The sequence below is a fragment of the Malania oleifera genome, chromosome 5 (genome assembly GCF_029873635.1).
Source record: "Malania oleifera isolate guangnan ecotype guangnan chromosome 5, ASM2987363v1, whole genome shotgun sequence".
NCBI classification, from domain to species: Eukaryota; Viridiplantae; Streptophyta; class Magnoliopsida; order Santalales; family Ximeniaceae; genus Malania; species Malania oleifera.
Genome location: NC_080421.1, coordinates 53,885,730 through 53,902,382, shown reverse-complemented (window position 1 = coordinate 53,902,382; position 16,653 = coordinate 53,885,730). Strand labels below are relative to the sequence as shown.

Below are 16,653 nucleotides of genomic sequence, written 5' to 3'. Positions count from 1 at the left end.
CGACTCAAATGGTATGGCCACTTGCAACGTAGGCCACATAGTGTGCCAATGAGGAGAGTGAGTTAGTTGCTGTGGGGGGCAGTAGAAGGGGTAGGGGCAGACCTAAAATAACTTGGAAGGAGACAATGGGTAAGGATTTAATAGCCCTAAATCTGTCAAAAGAAAAGGTTCATGATCGCATAAATTGGCGGAAAATGATTCATATAGCCAACCCCACCTAGTGGGACTTAAGGCTTGGTTTTGTTGCTGTTGTAAAGGCTCCCAGTGTGTAGTGCACATACATTTCCAGCAAGGGTCCTTCAGCGATGGTGCTCCAGCTGGTGGCAGATCGAGGGGTGGGTATTCTAGTGAGGGTGGCAGTGTATCAAGGAAACTGCAGAAAGTGTGAGAATTTGAAGCAGGGTTGGCCAGAAAAGTTTTAGCCAGCATGTTGGGGCTCCCTGGTGGTCGTACAGTGATGAAACTTCAGATGAAGGTGTTTTGAGGAGCTCTATCTTTGATGGTGTGGGGGGTATTGCAAGAAGATTTCTGGAAATTAGGGTTTCGAGCCAGTGGCACAAGTGTAATTTCTGGAGAAGCTGCAGGCCGATGAACAGTGCTTCAGTTCCTGCAATTTCTGAACTTTGAATGGTTGTGTGGTGATTGTGGTTTGCTCTCATACCAATTTGATGTTGGAAAAATATTATAATTCAGAAATAGAGAGAGAATTGAGAGAATGAAGGAAGGAATTAGGAGAAGAAAGGGAAGAAGAAGAAGGAAGAAGAGGGAAGAAGGGAAAGCAACAGATCAGAACCAGAAAAGAGGAAGGGGATGACAGAATCACAGGATATAAAAAGAGAGGGACAGACTGTAGAAGGACAGCAGAACAGAGATGTGGGAGGACGAAGAAGAAAAAGAGGCAGAAGGAATAGCTGCAGGAGAGAGGGAGATAGGGAAACTGCAGCAGTTCTGATTTCAAATGATAAATGTGCAATAACTTACATATCTGGTACTTATACCACTACTACTACAAAAGCATATTTAGATAAAAACCCCAATACAACCAGAAAAATAAAATAACTCCAAAGTACTTAAATACTGAAAATAAACCTAAATTAACTAAACTAATAAAATAACCAAAAATATCCCAACCTAAAATAGAAGTCCTATATACCAAATAAACATCTGAAGTTCTCCTTTGGTGGTTCTCCATGGCAATTTTACCAACATTTCCTCCATACTTGAGAAAAGTATGGAAAAGCTTCAAATTGTGCCCACGGGGTGATAAATGGCATTCCTTTGTCCAATAATTTGCCACCATATTGCTGGATTTGTACATATACCCACTGCAACTATGTATCACCAAAAGACCTTAACAAAAGTTGACCACAATTCTCATTCTATACATGCAAAATCACGAGTTGACTCTCAATTTTCAAGAAACATCTCCAAGTCACCTTTGATCTTGAGTATCACGCAGAAATGAAACAAATTCACTTATAAACTCACAAATAAAATCTGATTTTTGGGACCATTGAAATACTTCTTGGGTATAGAAGTATCTAGATCGCATATAGGAGCTGTTTTGTCATGAAGTTAATATGTTCTTGATCTATTGAATGAAATTGGATTTTTGGGATCCAAACCCATTGATACACCCAAGGATCCTAACAGCAAGTTAGTGCCGGATATGCGTGATTTACCTACCTAATCCTAGACAATATTGGAGACTCGTTGGAAAGTTGAATTATCTCACAGTCACTCGACTAGATATATCTTTTGCAACAAGTGTTGTGAGTCAATTTCTAGACTCTCCGAGGACAGATCATTGGCATGCAGTAATTTGCACCTTAAGATATCTCAAAGGTGCACCTGGGAGAGGTCTTCTATATCATGATCAGGGTCACACTTATATCCATGGATATACAAATACAAAATGGGTTGGGTCACCTTTCGACCGGAGATCCACAATCAGGTACTATATCTTGGTTGGTGGTAATTTGGTTTCTTGGAAGAGTAAGAAACAAACTATGGTGGTCAGGTCAAGTGCTAAATCAAAATATAAAACTATGGCTCACACTACTTGTCAACTTGTCTGGTTGAAGAACATGTTGGAAGAATAGGGTTTTTTTCACATTCTCAGCCAATGAAGTTGATGTGGGATAATCAAGCTGCTCTTCATATTGCATCCAACCTAGTCTTTCATGAGCGGACAAAACACAATGAAGTTGATTGCCACTTTGTTCGAGAGAAACTTGTGCAAAAGCTCATAACTACTGCTTATGTGAAGTCTAATATGCAACTTGCTGATTTGTTTACCAAAGCTTTGGGGGCTGCTCATGTTAAATTTATTTGTAACACGCTAGAAGCATAGGACATTTATGCTCCAACTTGAGGGGGAGTGTTAGAGGTTATTTATGTCTTTTAGTATTGTTATTATTAAGTGAGTTAGTATGTTAACTAATAAGAGTTAGTACGGGAATTATTGTCATTAGAATGTATTTGATTTGTATTACAAATAGAGGGAGAGACCTATCTTCAAGTTAGGTCATTCATTTAATCAAAATCTCAACAACATCTTCTTCTTCTTTTTTTTCAATCTAAAAAAATATTGAGCTACTAATGAATTGGATCAACGTAGAAGCATGGTCTTAAATTTCCACAAAATTGTAGACACTTCCATTGAAATTTCATCTTTCCACCACCCTAAAAATCAAACTGGCATTTAATTTCCCTCTTGAAAATTTTCCATAGTAATTTCCATGAATTATCTGAAATTTATTGAAATCTCAAATTTTCAGCAATTTTTTTCAAAAATTTAACTATGGAAATATTCCTTTGAAATTGAAATTTGATATGCAAAACCAGAAATTGAAACTTCTATTTTAGTGACTCTTCTATTTTATAGAAAATAGAGACTAACAAGAAGGATATGACTGATAATTTATCAAATTTTTGAAATTTTATGCAAAATGGAACTTGGATATTAGTTACAACTTTCAACATTTATTCGACCTTGTATGTCAAAAGTGCAATATTTACAAAATAACTAATATTTAACTTGTTTATGGATTTCATTTATATTAACTGAATATCCTCAATCTGAATGTTGTATAATAGATATTAAACCTTATACACCATGTACTTATCATTAATGTGTTTTATTTATAATATTTTAGTTCTAAATCTTGCATTATTATGTATATTAGAGGTTTCTAATGTTTCACAAATAAAAAAATTCATGCCTCATTACTAATTTCTATCATTTCTACTGAACATTCCATTGAAATTGTGGTACTTTTGAAGCCTTGAAAGTTTAGTTGAAATTGAAATTCAAGACCTTAGGTACAAGAACTAGTAATGATGGAAAGCACTTCAACAAATGATTGATAAAGCATCAATTAACCCATACTGGAGGATTGAGAAGTATGAGATTGTCAATATTTTCCTGATGATTGGAAGCATATTTGATGACAACTGGTGAAAAGTATCCCTACAAAGTAAAGCATAAATTCACATTCAGTTACATGTGATGTATCATAACATGGACCAGCCTATGAGGCAGTGAAGCCCACCAAAAAAAATATACCTGGACAACAAGCACAATCTTATCACTGGCAAGTTTATTAATAAGGGATTCCAAGGATAATATATACTCTGCAAGAAATCAAAATAGAAAGTTAACATGAGACAATTCTTCTTTCATCTGAAATAAAATTGGAACATAGGAATTAATCTAACAGCTTTTTGCATTAGCATTTAAAGTCACTGGAAAAATACCTTTCAAAGTGTAGTCAAAACCATATCTTGGTAGAGGCTTATCTGAAAATCCAAAGCCTGCAAGAAAAAAATCCAAATCAAATAAGTTTTTCTTAATTAGCTAAAATAAAAAAATCATCTAGATGTAACTTCTATGTATTATTTAATTAGAATATACTAATATAATCAATGTGCGTGCAAAAATCATTATCATGGAGAGATGCAAATGACTGAGCTTTACATTTAATCTATATCTATACTCCTTATAAAAGACAAAGAAAAGTTATACATTTCACATTGGGGTGCCTAAAGGACGGTGCGTTTTCTCATCAGCCTGCCTCCTTGAATTTTTACTTTCTGAAAAACTAAAACTAAAATTAAAACTAAATTAAACTTTAAAAAATTAAACCACCAAAGGATATGTGTTTTCAAATCAGGGTGTTGCATCAAATTTTACAATTTCACCCTTACTCTCTAAAAGGTACATATTCAAATGTCTTTTAAAAGTTACTCCTTCCATAAAAGATACCTACTCATAATAGATTCTTTGAAGAAATATATTCATGAAAGGGTTTCTCTACCTCCATATAACGAGATTGTGTTTATACATTCAACACAAAATAACACAACAATAATATCATCTCCTCTCTCTATTCATCTTACTCTCCATTATTGATTTTATATATATTTTTTATATTATTTATATTTGGGCATGTGCCTGTTCATCCTGTCACTTTATGTGCTGATGGAACGAGACTGCTGCGGGTCTGAGTTTGATCACGGAGATGGTGCTTGTCAGTATGGCATGTGAGGAGGCAATACCATCTTAAGGACACTATCCCACAATTCACAATCCAGCCCACATTATTCTACTCTAATTTTTATTTATTTATATATATGATTTTGTTGATTTTTTTTTTTTTCATATAGAATGTACATACTAAATCTACACAATATTTTTCTAACAATCTAAAATATTATTGTGTAGGTTAATTTGTTCATTAGTGTTTATATATATATATATATACCTTTTTTGTCACGCACTATAAATTTACTTGATTTGATTTTGTGTAATTCTTCTTTGGGTTTCATGGCCACCAACCTCTACATGTTCTCATCCCTATACTCAAGCCTAACTGAGCCAACAATAATCTGATCATAATATTGTGATTTTCCCTATCACACCTCCAAATTCCAAAAGATTCAATTCAAGATTCCTCATCTTTCCCACAACCAAGGCACAATTGCAAACAAATGGGCACATGTACGGTGCTTTGACCAGAGAAAATCTCTGATCCCCCTTATCTTCTGCAATCAAATGGTCATGTCAGCCCATTCTGTGCTCATGCCTCCATGTGAATTGTTTGGACTTTGTCAACTGTTTTTATATGATCTCATGATTTTTATTTCTTCCATTGTTTGTAATAAATGTATCTGCTTTTACTCTTCCAAGGATGTATTTGGCACCCCTTCAAGAAACTTGTGGGACTTCATTGTTCACCTACAAATTTGAGAACACAAACGCACTGGCAGAAAAGTCAAAACGGCCCATGAAGACAAACTCTGTGGCTGCATTCATAACCATTGAAAATTTATTGGGTTGGGTTTCAACCCAAAACTTGACTTGATTTGGTAGGTGTATTTAAATGGTTGGGGCAATGTTTATTGAAATTATTATTTAAAATTTTAAGAAATGATGAGACGGTGTTATCCCCTTTATAGTAGTAAATATCAATGAATGTGCAAACGCAATGTGCATGTACAAAGTATTGCATAATTTATAAGTTTTTTGTAATAATTTCTTTAATTTTGAATAACATTAAACAGTTAAATATGTATGTGGGTGGTTCAAGGTTTTAAGTGGTCAAACAAGTTTTTTAGACATTTATTTTTAAATGAATGAATATTTTATTTTTGAGTATTAACATGTGAACAAATAATTTTTTTGACATATATGAACCAAAAATATAAATTAAAACTGGATTTTTTTACCAAAACTTTAATTACCAAATTAGAATATATTGCAAGCTATTAACATAATTGGGTCTATCCGCAGTTGGGGCATTGACAGCCAATCAGCATCTTCATCATGCAGTCAGCCAGCGGACAGAACATCCCCTCCCCCCCCAAAAAAAATAAATGCACCGCAATAAATTCCCCCCATTTAATTATTGAATGGTTGCACTTTCAATCTGCATCTTATTCCTGTGGATAACCTTGGGACACAAGGAGAGTGGTTGGGGTTTGATATTTCTTCTCCCTGTTCAAGCCTCGGCAACAACTTCCCATGTGCCAACTGCCAACCAACCACCAGCACAGCCACCACCAGCAAAACTGCCTTGCCACACATCCTTATTGTAGTCATCATCTTTTTCTTTTCCATAAATGCAGCTGTTTCTCCTAAATCCATGTGGTCAAAAGGAGAGAGCAGTTGCCACCAAGATGTCATGAAGCTGCAGAACTTCAAAAGGATGAACCTATATGCTCTGGCCCATTGCCACAGCCCTCCTCCTCAACCCCATGGGCTAATACTACTCCCATATTCTCTGGCATTCACTGAGAATCTCTATTAAAATTTCCCAATGTATATGACGCCCACCACACAACACACAAAAAAACATAAAAAATAAATAAAATAAAATAAATAAAAATAAAGAAGAAGAAGGTAGCAATGCGCTGATGACAGAAAATAATTTTTATGAGAAATTTGACGGAATTTTGTTTACTCAAGAAGTGCTTTTTGAATTTAATTTATTAACTATTTTTCTTATATTATGCTATCCACTTTAAAATAAGGGTTAATGTAAAATAGTAATTGGTAATTATTGTCTGCTTTCTCAAACTTATAAAAATGGAGGCATATATATTTATAGATATATTTTTTTGGGGGTGGGGGGGTGTAAGGAGTGTTGAAACTTGGAAGAGGTGGCCATGGTGGCTATGCATTTCATGGAGAGACTTGAATAGTGGACCCGGGCAATTAATTTTTATCTAGGGGCAGTTAATGCATGTTGGGCAGGTGACTGTCAATCGAAGTGCTGTTCGTAGGCTGTCCAGATGATGAAGATGTGGATCAGTTGTTGTATGGCCTAGTTGTGGATTGCGCCAATTATGTAAATAGTTTGCAGTCTATCCTAGTTTAGTAATTAAAATTTCTATAAAAAAAAAAAAAACTATTATTGTAAAAAGAACTCTTAAAACCTGTCAAAGAATTTTTTTAATAAGTAGAGACACATTTATATCAAATTCAATTTATAAAGTATATTTTGGACAGGTTAAAGTTTGAAACAAAAAAAAAAATTTATTTAGTTAGAAATAAAAATAAATTCATATTATAAAGAATAGTATGAATAGTGTATATTTTTTTTATAGAAAAAATACATATTCTTCTTGTCTAATTAAATATCAAATTACAGTAAAAATAATAGGTTAACAATTCTCATGTCTTCTAAAATTATTATAAAGTGTCTAATATGACTCAAATAAATAATAATATATCATTTAAAAGGTAATATTAGAAATAAAACAACAGAGTTTAAAGTACCTTCTAAATAATAAAGACCAAATTTATTTGAAATTAGAATAAACTTACTAATTGACCATTAAATATATAAAAGTAATAACTATAAATAAATAATTTAATTAATGAATAACAATTTATATAACTTTTTAAAAAGAATTATCTAAATATATCAGTCAAGATATATAATTCACTTGGAATCACGTGCGAAGCATATAGTTACTAGTTGTACCAAAATATTGATTGCTAGGCTTGCTAGCAGTACTGTAATGCATTAGTATGTTATTACAATATACAAATATACTACTGTTAAGATATGAGTAAAATGGAAGACCTAATCACAATGATAGGTCTCTCCATCTATTTATACTATATGTCAAGTACATATCAATGACCATAATACCCTTACTAACTCTAACTTATTAGCATAGCACTAGCACCTACTTATAAAACTAATAACCAAATACCCATTAACACCCTCTCAAACAGGATCATGAATATCATATGCTCCAAGCTTACAAATGAATTTAACTCCAAAGCTTTAGTGAACAAGTCAACAAACTGCAAATTGGACTTCACATAAGTAGTTGTAGTGAGCTTCTGCACAAGTTTCTCCCAAACAAAGTGGCAATCAACTTCTATGTATTTTCTCCGCTCATGTAAGACCAAGTTGGAGGCAATACGAATAGCAGCTTGATTATCACACATCAACCCAATAAATCACAATTGTGAAAACCATGTTCGTCCAACATGTTCTTCAAACAAACAAGTTGACATGTATGTGAGCCATGGCCCTATACTCTCACATAACACTTGACCTGGCATCCAAAAAAAAATCTTACATAGTTACGCAACTTGACGACACTACAATAAGGAAATGCATGTGTGAAGACATCCATTGTCTTTCAAACATTCTTATTGTTGAGTTCGTCATTCCTAATGTGTTCATTGATGCCAAATCTCAATTCAAGTCTATGGTGCTGTCAATGGAATGTGGTTTCTTGCATCAATCAAGTGCAGGCTTTCAAAGAGTCCAAGTTTGCTACTTATTCTGATCCCCCAACATTTCGAAATTTGAGGCCAATTTTTTTCTAACTAGGGGAGATTTGATGTAGGACAAGAAGCAAGGGCATGGGAAGATCCTTGTTGGAGAATAATTCTGTTAGAAGAGATAGGTTTCTTTCAGTAATTATGTGGTGTGTCCGTGTGTGTAGGGTTATGTTTGTCTTTCAAGCTTTTTATTATCAATATATAAAAGGGCAGACCTAGAGTTGAACATAACTCCAGGAAACTGCTGCTTCCTTCTTTCTTTTGCTTTCTTCTTCTTTGCTTCTCTTCTTTTTCCTTCTTCTTGCCTCCATCTCTAACTTCACAACATGGTATCAGAGCATTAATCGCCTCTAAATCTGATTTTTCTAAGTTTTTTTCCTGACATCCTGTTTTTCATTTTCTTTCTTATCTTCCCCTAATCAGCTCTCAAATCTGACTTTCTGGTTGGTTTGAGATTAGTTGAAGGCCACTTTTAATCTCGGTTTCTCTGTGCAGCATCCTTGGCAGGATGCTGTGTGTTCACGGTGGTCTGCTGATCTGAAGTGATGTTATATTTCTGGTATCAGTTGTTGCTGTGTAATACTCTGTTTCTGGAAACTTCTGTTGCTGTTCATTGGTTGGCTGTGGCATGATGATGTTGTGCATTCATTATTGATTGCAGCACTCTTGTATCAGTCACTGGTATTTTTTATTGGTGTTCAGTGACCTGATTCCCTGTTCTTGTCAGCACTCATTTCTAGTTGCTGCCTGCCATCATACCTGACGCTCTTGTCTGCATGGTCAGTAATTCCTTGTAGGATATTGTAACTTATGTTCCATGGTCTGAGCAGCCCTTTGAAGTTCTGAAGTTCTTCTCTGTGCTTGTGTGCGCTTCCTGATTTCGCATTGTTTCTGTGGTGTTCATTCCTGGTACTGGTATTGTAGCATATTGGGGGTGGTTTTGATGGCCTCTACAGAGAGCTTCGACTAATACTATTAAAGTACAGATCACAGCCATCAATTTGGTTGGATCCCCCAACTACCTGTTATGGTCTCAGGTAGTGTGTGTACATATTAATGCAAAAGGGAAGTCCAAATATTTGTTGCATTCTCCTACATCTCAAGACTCCAACGATTACGAAGATTGGGTGAAGAGAATGGCATATTGCATGTGTGGTTGTGGAATAGCCTGGAGCTGCGAATTATTGCCAACATGATGTTTCATAAAACAGCCAGGGCCATATGGGATGATCCCCGTGAAAACTTCTCAAGAGATAAAAATCAAACTTGTGTTTTTGACCTATATGAGAAGTTTTTCAAATATGACCAAGAAGGTAAGCCTACTAGTAAGTACAATAGCACTCTAAAAGAGTATGTGGGAGGAACTCAACATTTATCAACCAAGTAGTTCCAACATTGAGATGATTAAGAGGCAAAGGACAGAGTTCTTGGCCGGCAGGTTTTTGGCTAGGTTGAGTGCAGAGCTTCAACCTATCCGTGATCAGATTCTTGCCCATGAATCTATTCCATCTATGAATGAAGCATATGCTAGAATCCAACGGATCAATGACTCTCAATCTTCTTCTCAGGCTTCTTCGCGTGATAGTGCAGTCATGGCTAGCAGTATGTATAACCATTGTCAGGGAGGTGTTAAAGGATGAGGACGAGGTTCGTATGGCAGTCATGGCCAAAGTAATGTAACAGGAGGAGCTTGTTGTAGCAATTCTTGCATTTGCTAGCATTGTGGCAAGGATAATCATACTATTCATTGATGTTTGAATATCCATGGGAAACCTACTTGGCCCAGTAAGTCTCTTGCCGAGGGTGATTCTAAGGCTGACACTTCCGGAGCACTCAGCCGCTCCACTGGGGAGTTGAGTACATCATCTACCGTGTCTCTAGAGTATAACAATACTATCCGCATGGTTCAATAACTTCAGGCCCAGTCTTCTACATCTAGTACTACTGTGGTGTGAGTAAGGGTATTTTTGTCTTTTGAGCTTTTTTATTAATATGTAAAAGGGCAGAACTGGAGATGAATGTAATTCTAGGAGACAGCCCCCTCTTTCTTTCTTTTGCTTTCTTCCTCTTTTCTTCTTCTTGCCTCCATCTCTAACTTTACAATAAATTTAGAAGAATTAGGTCAAAGGATTATTGGGTTTAGTATAATAGTTAATCGTGTTTAGTTTAATTAGAATGGATTGTGTGTAATTGGGGGCTAATTAGTAATATTTGTGTGTTTTAGGGTTCATTCATAATTTCATGTAGTTTTAGGTGTATATGTGCAATTTCATGTATTAGACGATTTTTTATAAATAGTGCATGAAAGAAATGTACAAGTTGGTTGCTTAATTTGAATTTGAAACTGAAGGTGTGACTCCCCCTTGCATCTCCTCCCTCCTCTTTTCCCTTTTCCTTTTTGTTCTTCTTCCCTTCTCCACTCATTCATTCTCTCATGGCTTCAGCTCCTTCATGCTGCCCTGCATCAAAAGGACACACACCTGAATAAGTGAGGAGGTCAAGGGAACAAAGGAACAATCATGAGGAGAACAGGATAGGGAATTTTACCACCAAGAATAGAGGATGGCATCCTGTTGATAAGATAGTAGGCAATGAGTACAACATCATTCTGAAACACTTTGGGAACATGCATTTGATAAAGTAAGGTATGAGTGACTTCAAGAATATGTTTATTTTTCTGTCTATGCAGCCCTAGTTTATTTTTGGAGTGTGAGCACAGAACGACTAATGAACATGCCAAACTAAGTCATATAACTGGTGAATTAGGTACTAAAGTACTATTTAGCATTATGACTAGAAGTATCCAAACAGGCCAACCAAATTCAATGTTTATATCATAACAAAAGGAACAAAAGATATAAAATAACTCAGAATGATCTTTTATTAAATAAAGCCAAGCCATCCTTGAATAATCATTGTTACATTACCACTCTACCCAAATGCTTAACTTGTTAGGTTGTGGGCCAACAATGTAAATCAAGCTCTAACACTCCCCTGCAAATGCACCCCAATAGCACATGGAGAGATAAACACATAATAAATAGAGGTGGTAACTTCTCTTTTCAGTCGTTCAATAGGGGCCCAATAGCACGAGTGTCAATAAGGGTGCTGGTTGATTGATCTCTCATAGAATGGTTAGCCAACCACCTTCTCTGCATACAAGTGTACTTCTGAACCCTTTTCTCTGGCTTGTAGTTCTCTTAAGGTTTTCCCTTTGCTTTCCTTTCAAAGAAATAAAGGTGGCAGCTCCACTTTTCAGTCATTCGTGCCATTTCAATAGACTCTTTGCTTCCTTCAGTTTTCTGGTTTGGGGATCACTACGCAACTCATATTCATTGGCACTTCTAGACAAAATCCAGTGTCGGCAGCTTGGCAACTTCACTAGGGACACTTAAAGAGTCAAGCCGCTCCTTGTGTTTGTGTTGCTTTCTTTTGGTTTGTTGTCTTCCTTGGTTAGGTTGTCTTGTAGGAGTCATTGTGTTGTTGATTTTGCTATGCTTTGTTGTTTTTCCCTTTGATGGAGTGTTTGGTTGCATGATTTGTTCTGTGGATTGTTTTTCATGGCTCTTATTGCTTTTTGTTGACTATGACAGATCCTACACACACTAATCACTAACATTGCACGAGTTCCTAGAATCCTACCTACAAGGATTAGGATAGGGATAGTAGTGAGACCTTCGTGAGATTCCGTCCTCTACATAGGTATTATGAAAAACCTTCACCTAGATTGAACCCTTTTTAAGTCTTTAATGAAGGATTGGGGACCTTGCTAGCTAGTAACAGTGCTAGTAAGGACGGTCAGGGACCATCAAGAACTTCAAAATAGAGTCAAAACTATGCACTAGTATCCTTGTATCCATCTTATCTTAGGATAGAACCTTCATCAACCAACCCAGCGAATCATACAACCCCATTTGGCTAGGACAATAGGAGCTACATCATGTTTTCTAACTGTTTGGCTGTTGCACTTTAAGGTCACATATTGACTCAACTGGATAAGTGATGTAGAAGATTTAGTAGTGAAACACTCCTTTTCATTTTCATGAAACAAGAGTAGTGTGATCCATGTAGGGTGAAAGCCCTTGCATGGACCACGAATTTTAAGAACTCAAATGATGGTGCAACCTCATAAAAGCAATGGTTCCCTTTCAACAACTATGTTTGTAGAATGTGAATAACTAACTTTGATTTTTAATTTTTGTATGAAAAATTCCATGCTCAAGGAGGGATCAGTCCATTTCATGCGACCCCATCATTATCCAATCCAAGACTAAGGAGACGAGTACTAAAGAAGTGCAATTGGGTGAGAGAGATCTTCCAACAAGAGGATCAAACCATTAGAAAAATCCATTGCTAAGTTGCTAGCATTGGTGAAAGGAAAGACCATAGTGGACCGTGCTTCTTCATCTTCAATGGAAAACCAATTGGGAGATCAACCTCTCAATCTCCCCACGCCTCAGGCACCAGCTAAAAAAGATCAGACAAGGAGTGAATTTTCAGTAAATGATTGGATGGCCTATCTAGAAGAACAACTAAGGACTATTCAAGGTATACAAGATTATGGAGGGAGTGACTTTGAAGAGTTGTGCTTATTCACAAACTTGAACATGCCAACTAAATTTAGAACTTCAAAATTTGACAAGTACAATGGAACCAGATGCCTAAAAACCCACTTGCATATGTATGCAAGAAAGATGATGATGCATGAAAAAAGTCATAATATGTTTATACATGTGTTCCATGAAAACCTCATCAGACTAGCCCTGTGATGGTACACCTCATTAGATAAGAGCAAGGTACAAAGATGGAAAGATTTAGCTCATTCCTTCCTAATACGGTACTATTTCAACATCGATATAGCCCCTACTAGGTCACAGTTATAGAGCATGGAAAAGAAGAAGCTCGAGACATTCTACAAGTATGCATAGCATTGGAAAAAGATGGCAGCACAAGCCCAACCACCAATCAAGGACTTAAATTTCGATTTCGATGGAAATTTCGATGGTCTCAATTTACGGAAATTTCGACTTCGATTTCGATTTAAAGAAATTACGAAAATTTATAGTAAATGATGGAAATTTACAATAAAACTTTAGGAAATATTAGAATAGATGATTATGCTTAATATGGTATCAAAATACATTAAAAAAATGCATATATGACAAGTTTCTAGTGTGTAGGATATTAAACTACATATCGCGAAACAAACTATGAACTGAAGAACATTCAAATGATTATAAAGTTTTGAAGCTATTCCTTTAAGATTTAAGGCAACAAATTATCATTTAAACAACTACATTTTCAATAAAAATTATACATTTAATGATCTAATACCACATGGACTTTCTTGGTGGCTCAAAGTCATCTCTCCTATCCCTATCATTAGGATTTCGAGATGACATATATTGTTTACAATAATCACTCCATGTCATATAATTTCCAAAATATTGAGTATACGTGTACATGTGTTGTTCATACTCCTCCGTAGTCATCTGGTTCATTGCAGTTTCTACTCGGCCAGAAGATCTTCGTGTGCTAGGATTTCTTCTTGCAGGTTCTACTTGTTGTGTATGTCCATAGGATTGTTTTGCATTTGCATACTGGTCATACTCATACCCATATTCTTAACCTATTTGTCCATACCCATAGACATGTGGTTGCCAATTTCCATATTGTTGTGCCTGCTCATTTGCATGTGAAAACAGTTGGCCATATGTAGATTGTAAGGAGATGTTCTGTGTAGATTCATAACCACCATAACTATAAGAGTCGTGCTCTGTTCCTATACTCATAGATTCCATACTAAGGGAAAAGGTATCCTCTTCTATTTGATGCATCTTCCCTTTTCCTTTTCTACGACTGTACTACCTATCAACTGGACGTGTTTCTCTTTGTGGACCCTCATCTTCTAGTTGGGAAGGACGTGTATATTCCACTTCTGGTCTATAATCTTGCCATCCTTCATTTCCTCCATAGTCCCCACCATCACCACCTTGCCCACTGCTACCGCCGGGGTTAGATCCGTCACCACCAGCATCATCGTCGTCATTATCATCATCACCACCAGAGAGCATAGATGAAGTTCCATATCTAGATCCAAGATTCATTTGAGAATCATCACTACTAGATATTACTTCTTGTACCATTACCTGATTAACATCAATGCCAAAGTCATCTTGTGCATGCTTGGCCATTTGTCGATGGGGACTTCCGTCTCGTTCATCAAGATGAGATGGCCTAATCCATTGAAAAAGTGGATACTCATCCTCATCACCCAATTCAACTGATATGTCAAGAAGGTCCAGGGGATCTTGTTCAGCCACTTTGTCCATTTCGGCCTCCATATCTCTTATTCGAAGCTTCATGTTGTAATAACAAAAAACAAGCTGCTGAAGTCTGTTGTAGGCTAGTCTATTTCTTTGCTTTGTGTGAATGAGTGCAAATGTGCTCCAATTTCGTTCACAAGCTGATGAAGCTGCGGTTTGTGACAAAATGCGCAATGCTAGCTTTCTTAGGATTGGAGCACTTGATCCATACATCATCCACCAATCAGTTGTGCAAGATGTTTTAAGAACACAAGTTAGTATTTACTACTTAGAAGATTGTACTTGAAGTTTGTAACTTTGTATTGTACATTTATATAAAAATACTTACCAGGTGCCATGGTTGCCCTAGCTGCTTTAGCAGCTGCTTCTCCAAAGCTTCTTTTAGCATCTCTAAATATAATAATCTAAAAAAAAATATTGTTATTGAATAATTAAACATGGATTAAGACTTATTTTATTTTAAAAATATACCTCATTTCCAATTTGATCCAGGCCCGAGGAATGTGGCTCAAGGGTGTTAAAAACTTTGTGAACTGCATCAAGAAAATAAGGATCTTCCCCAACACCTTCTTTGTATTGAAATTTTGGATTTAAGAAATAAGCTGCCAATTAAATAAAGTAAAATATAAATATGTAATAAGTATTTTGATATATGAATTTCTTGAAATTTGTAAATATTTTATACCTGCTGCATGAAGAGGATGTTCAAGGGTTCTTTCCCACCGGTCATTGATGACTTTGAGAACCCATCTTGCACTTCTTGCACCTATTTCAATGGCCTCTTTCATCACCTTTATTGCTTCAAACACAACTCCTAATGTTGGCCACACTTCACTGTCAACTATACGCAATACTCGATATATAGGCTCATAAATATTACAAACTTTTGCCACTCTATCCCAAAATTGATGGTTAAGAACTGTACTTTCAATTTCTCTACCCATTTTTGCTCGACTAAGAGCATGCTCAGCCCATTCATCATATGTGAATAGAGATTTTAAACCTACTCTTTTTTTTTGTAGGCTATCAAGTGCAATGTAGTTTGTAGCAAATCGTGTGGCCCCTGGACGCACAATATCCCCTTGACAATGCTCCCTCATTTTAGCAAGCAACCATCCCTGATTATATATAAAATTAGTGATTTGTCTCCCCTGCAAGATCACTATGCTTATTGCCTCTCTTTTTCCGATCTCTTCAAAAATGAGATCAATACAATGAGCGGCACAAGGAGTCCAATACAAGTTGAATTTTTTCATTAATTTTAGACTCGCTTTCTTGTAGGCACTACCATTATCGGTCACCACTTGGACAACATGTTGCTTTCCTACCTCTTGCACAACATGTTTTAATAAGGAATATATGTATTCATGGTCTTTTATTTTGTCAGAAGCATCTACCGACTTTAGAAAAATTGTGCTTCCTTTCGAGTAAACCATGAAATTTATTATGGATAATTTTGTAGGGTCTGTCCATCCATCACACATTATAGTGCAGCCATACGTGGCCCACTTTTTCTTCACTTCTTGTACGTGGTCTTCCATTTCTTTTACCTCTAAATCAAGGTATTTTGATCTGATTTCATAGGGTGTCGGTGGATCGACTCCCGTTCCAGCTGATTGGCAACCCCATACCATGTTTTTAAAATGAGGTGATTTTGCCTTCTCAGGTGGAACATTATCATATATAAAAGCTTCGAAATCAACCTATTCATTTCTTCTTTTATTTTACCTCCTTTGAATAAATTTTTCAAGTTTCTTTGGTTTGCTGCATCTGACTTGTAATGTTGAGAAGGCTTTGAAATATATGACTCTATTTCTGGCTCTCTCACACTTTGAGATCGTCTCATCTGAGGTTGCCCTGCACTACTACCAGCCCCTGAACTGCCACCTTGTTGCCTACCTGCAAACCTACGAGATTGGTCTCTTTCCCATTCCATCTGTTTTGAAGCATAGAATGCTTGACGATATGCAGACCTTTCATAGGAAGAAGTGTCAGGCGGGTATGCAATATCGTCAACAT

General features: G+C 36.1%; 1 protein-coding gene across 2 annotated transcripts in view; it reads right to left on the bottom strand.

Annotated features, from left to right (window-relative positions):
• LOC131156267 (uncharacterized) overlaps positions 1–16,653 on the bottom strand; it is a 121,279-nt gene that overhangs the window by 72,241 nt on the left and 32,385 nt on the right. For both annotated transcript variants that reach the window (XM_058109809.1, XM_058109808.1), the window contains exons 7-9: positions 3,760–3,816; positions 3,569–3,636; positions 3,392–3,472 (exon numbers count right to left, since the gene is read on the bottom strand). In XM_058109809.1, the coding sequence (XP_057965792.1) occupies positions 3,392–3,472; positions 3,569–3,636; positions 3,760–3,816 (206 nt within the window). The remainder of the gene's footprint in view (positions 1–3,391; positions 3,473–3,568; positions 3,637–3,759; positions 3,817–16,653) is intronic.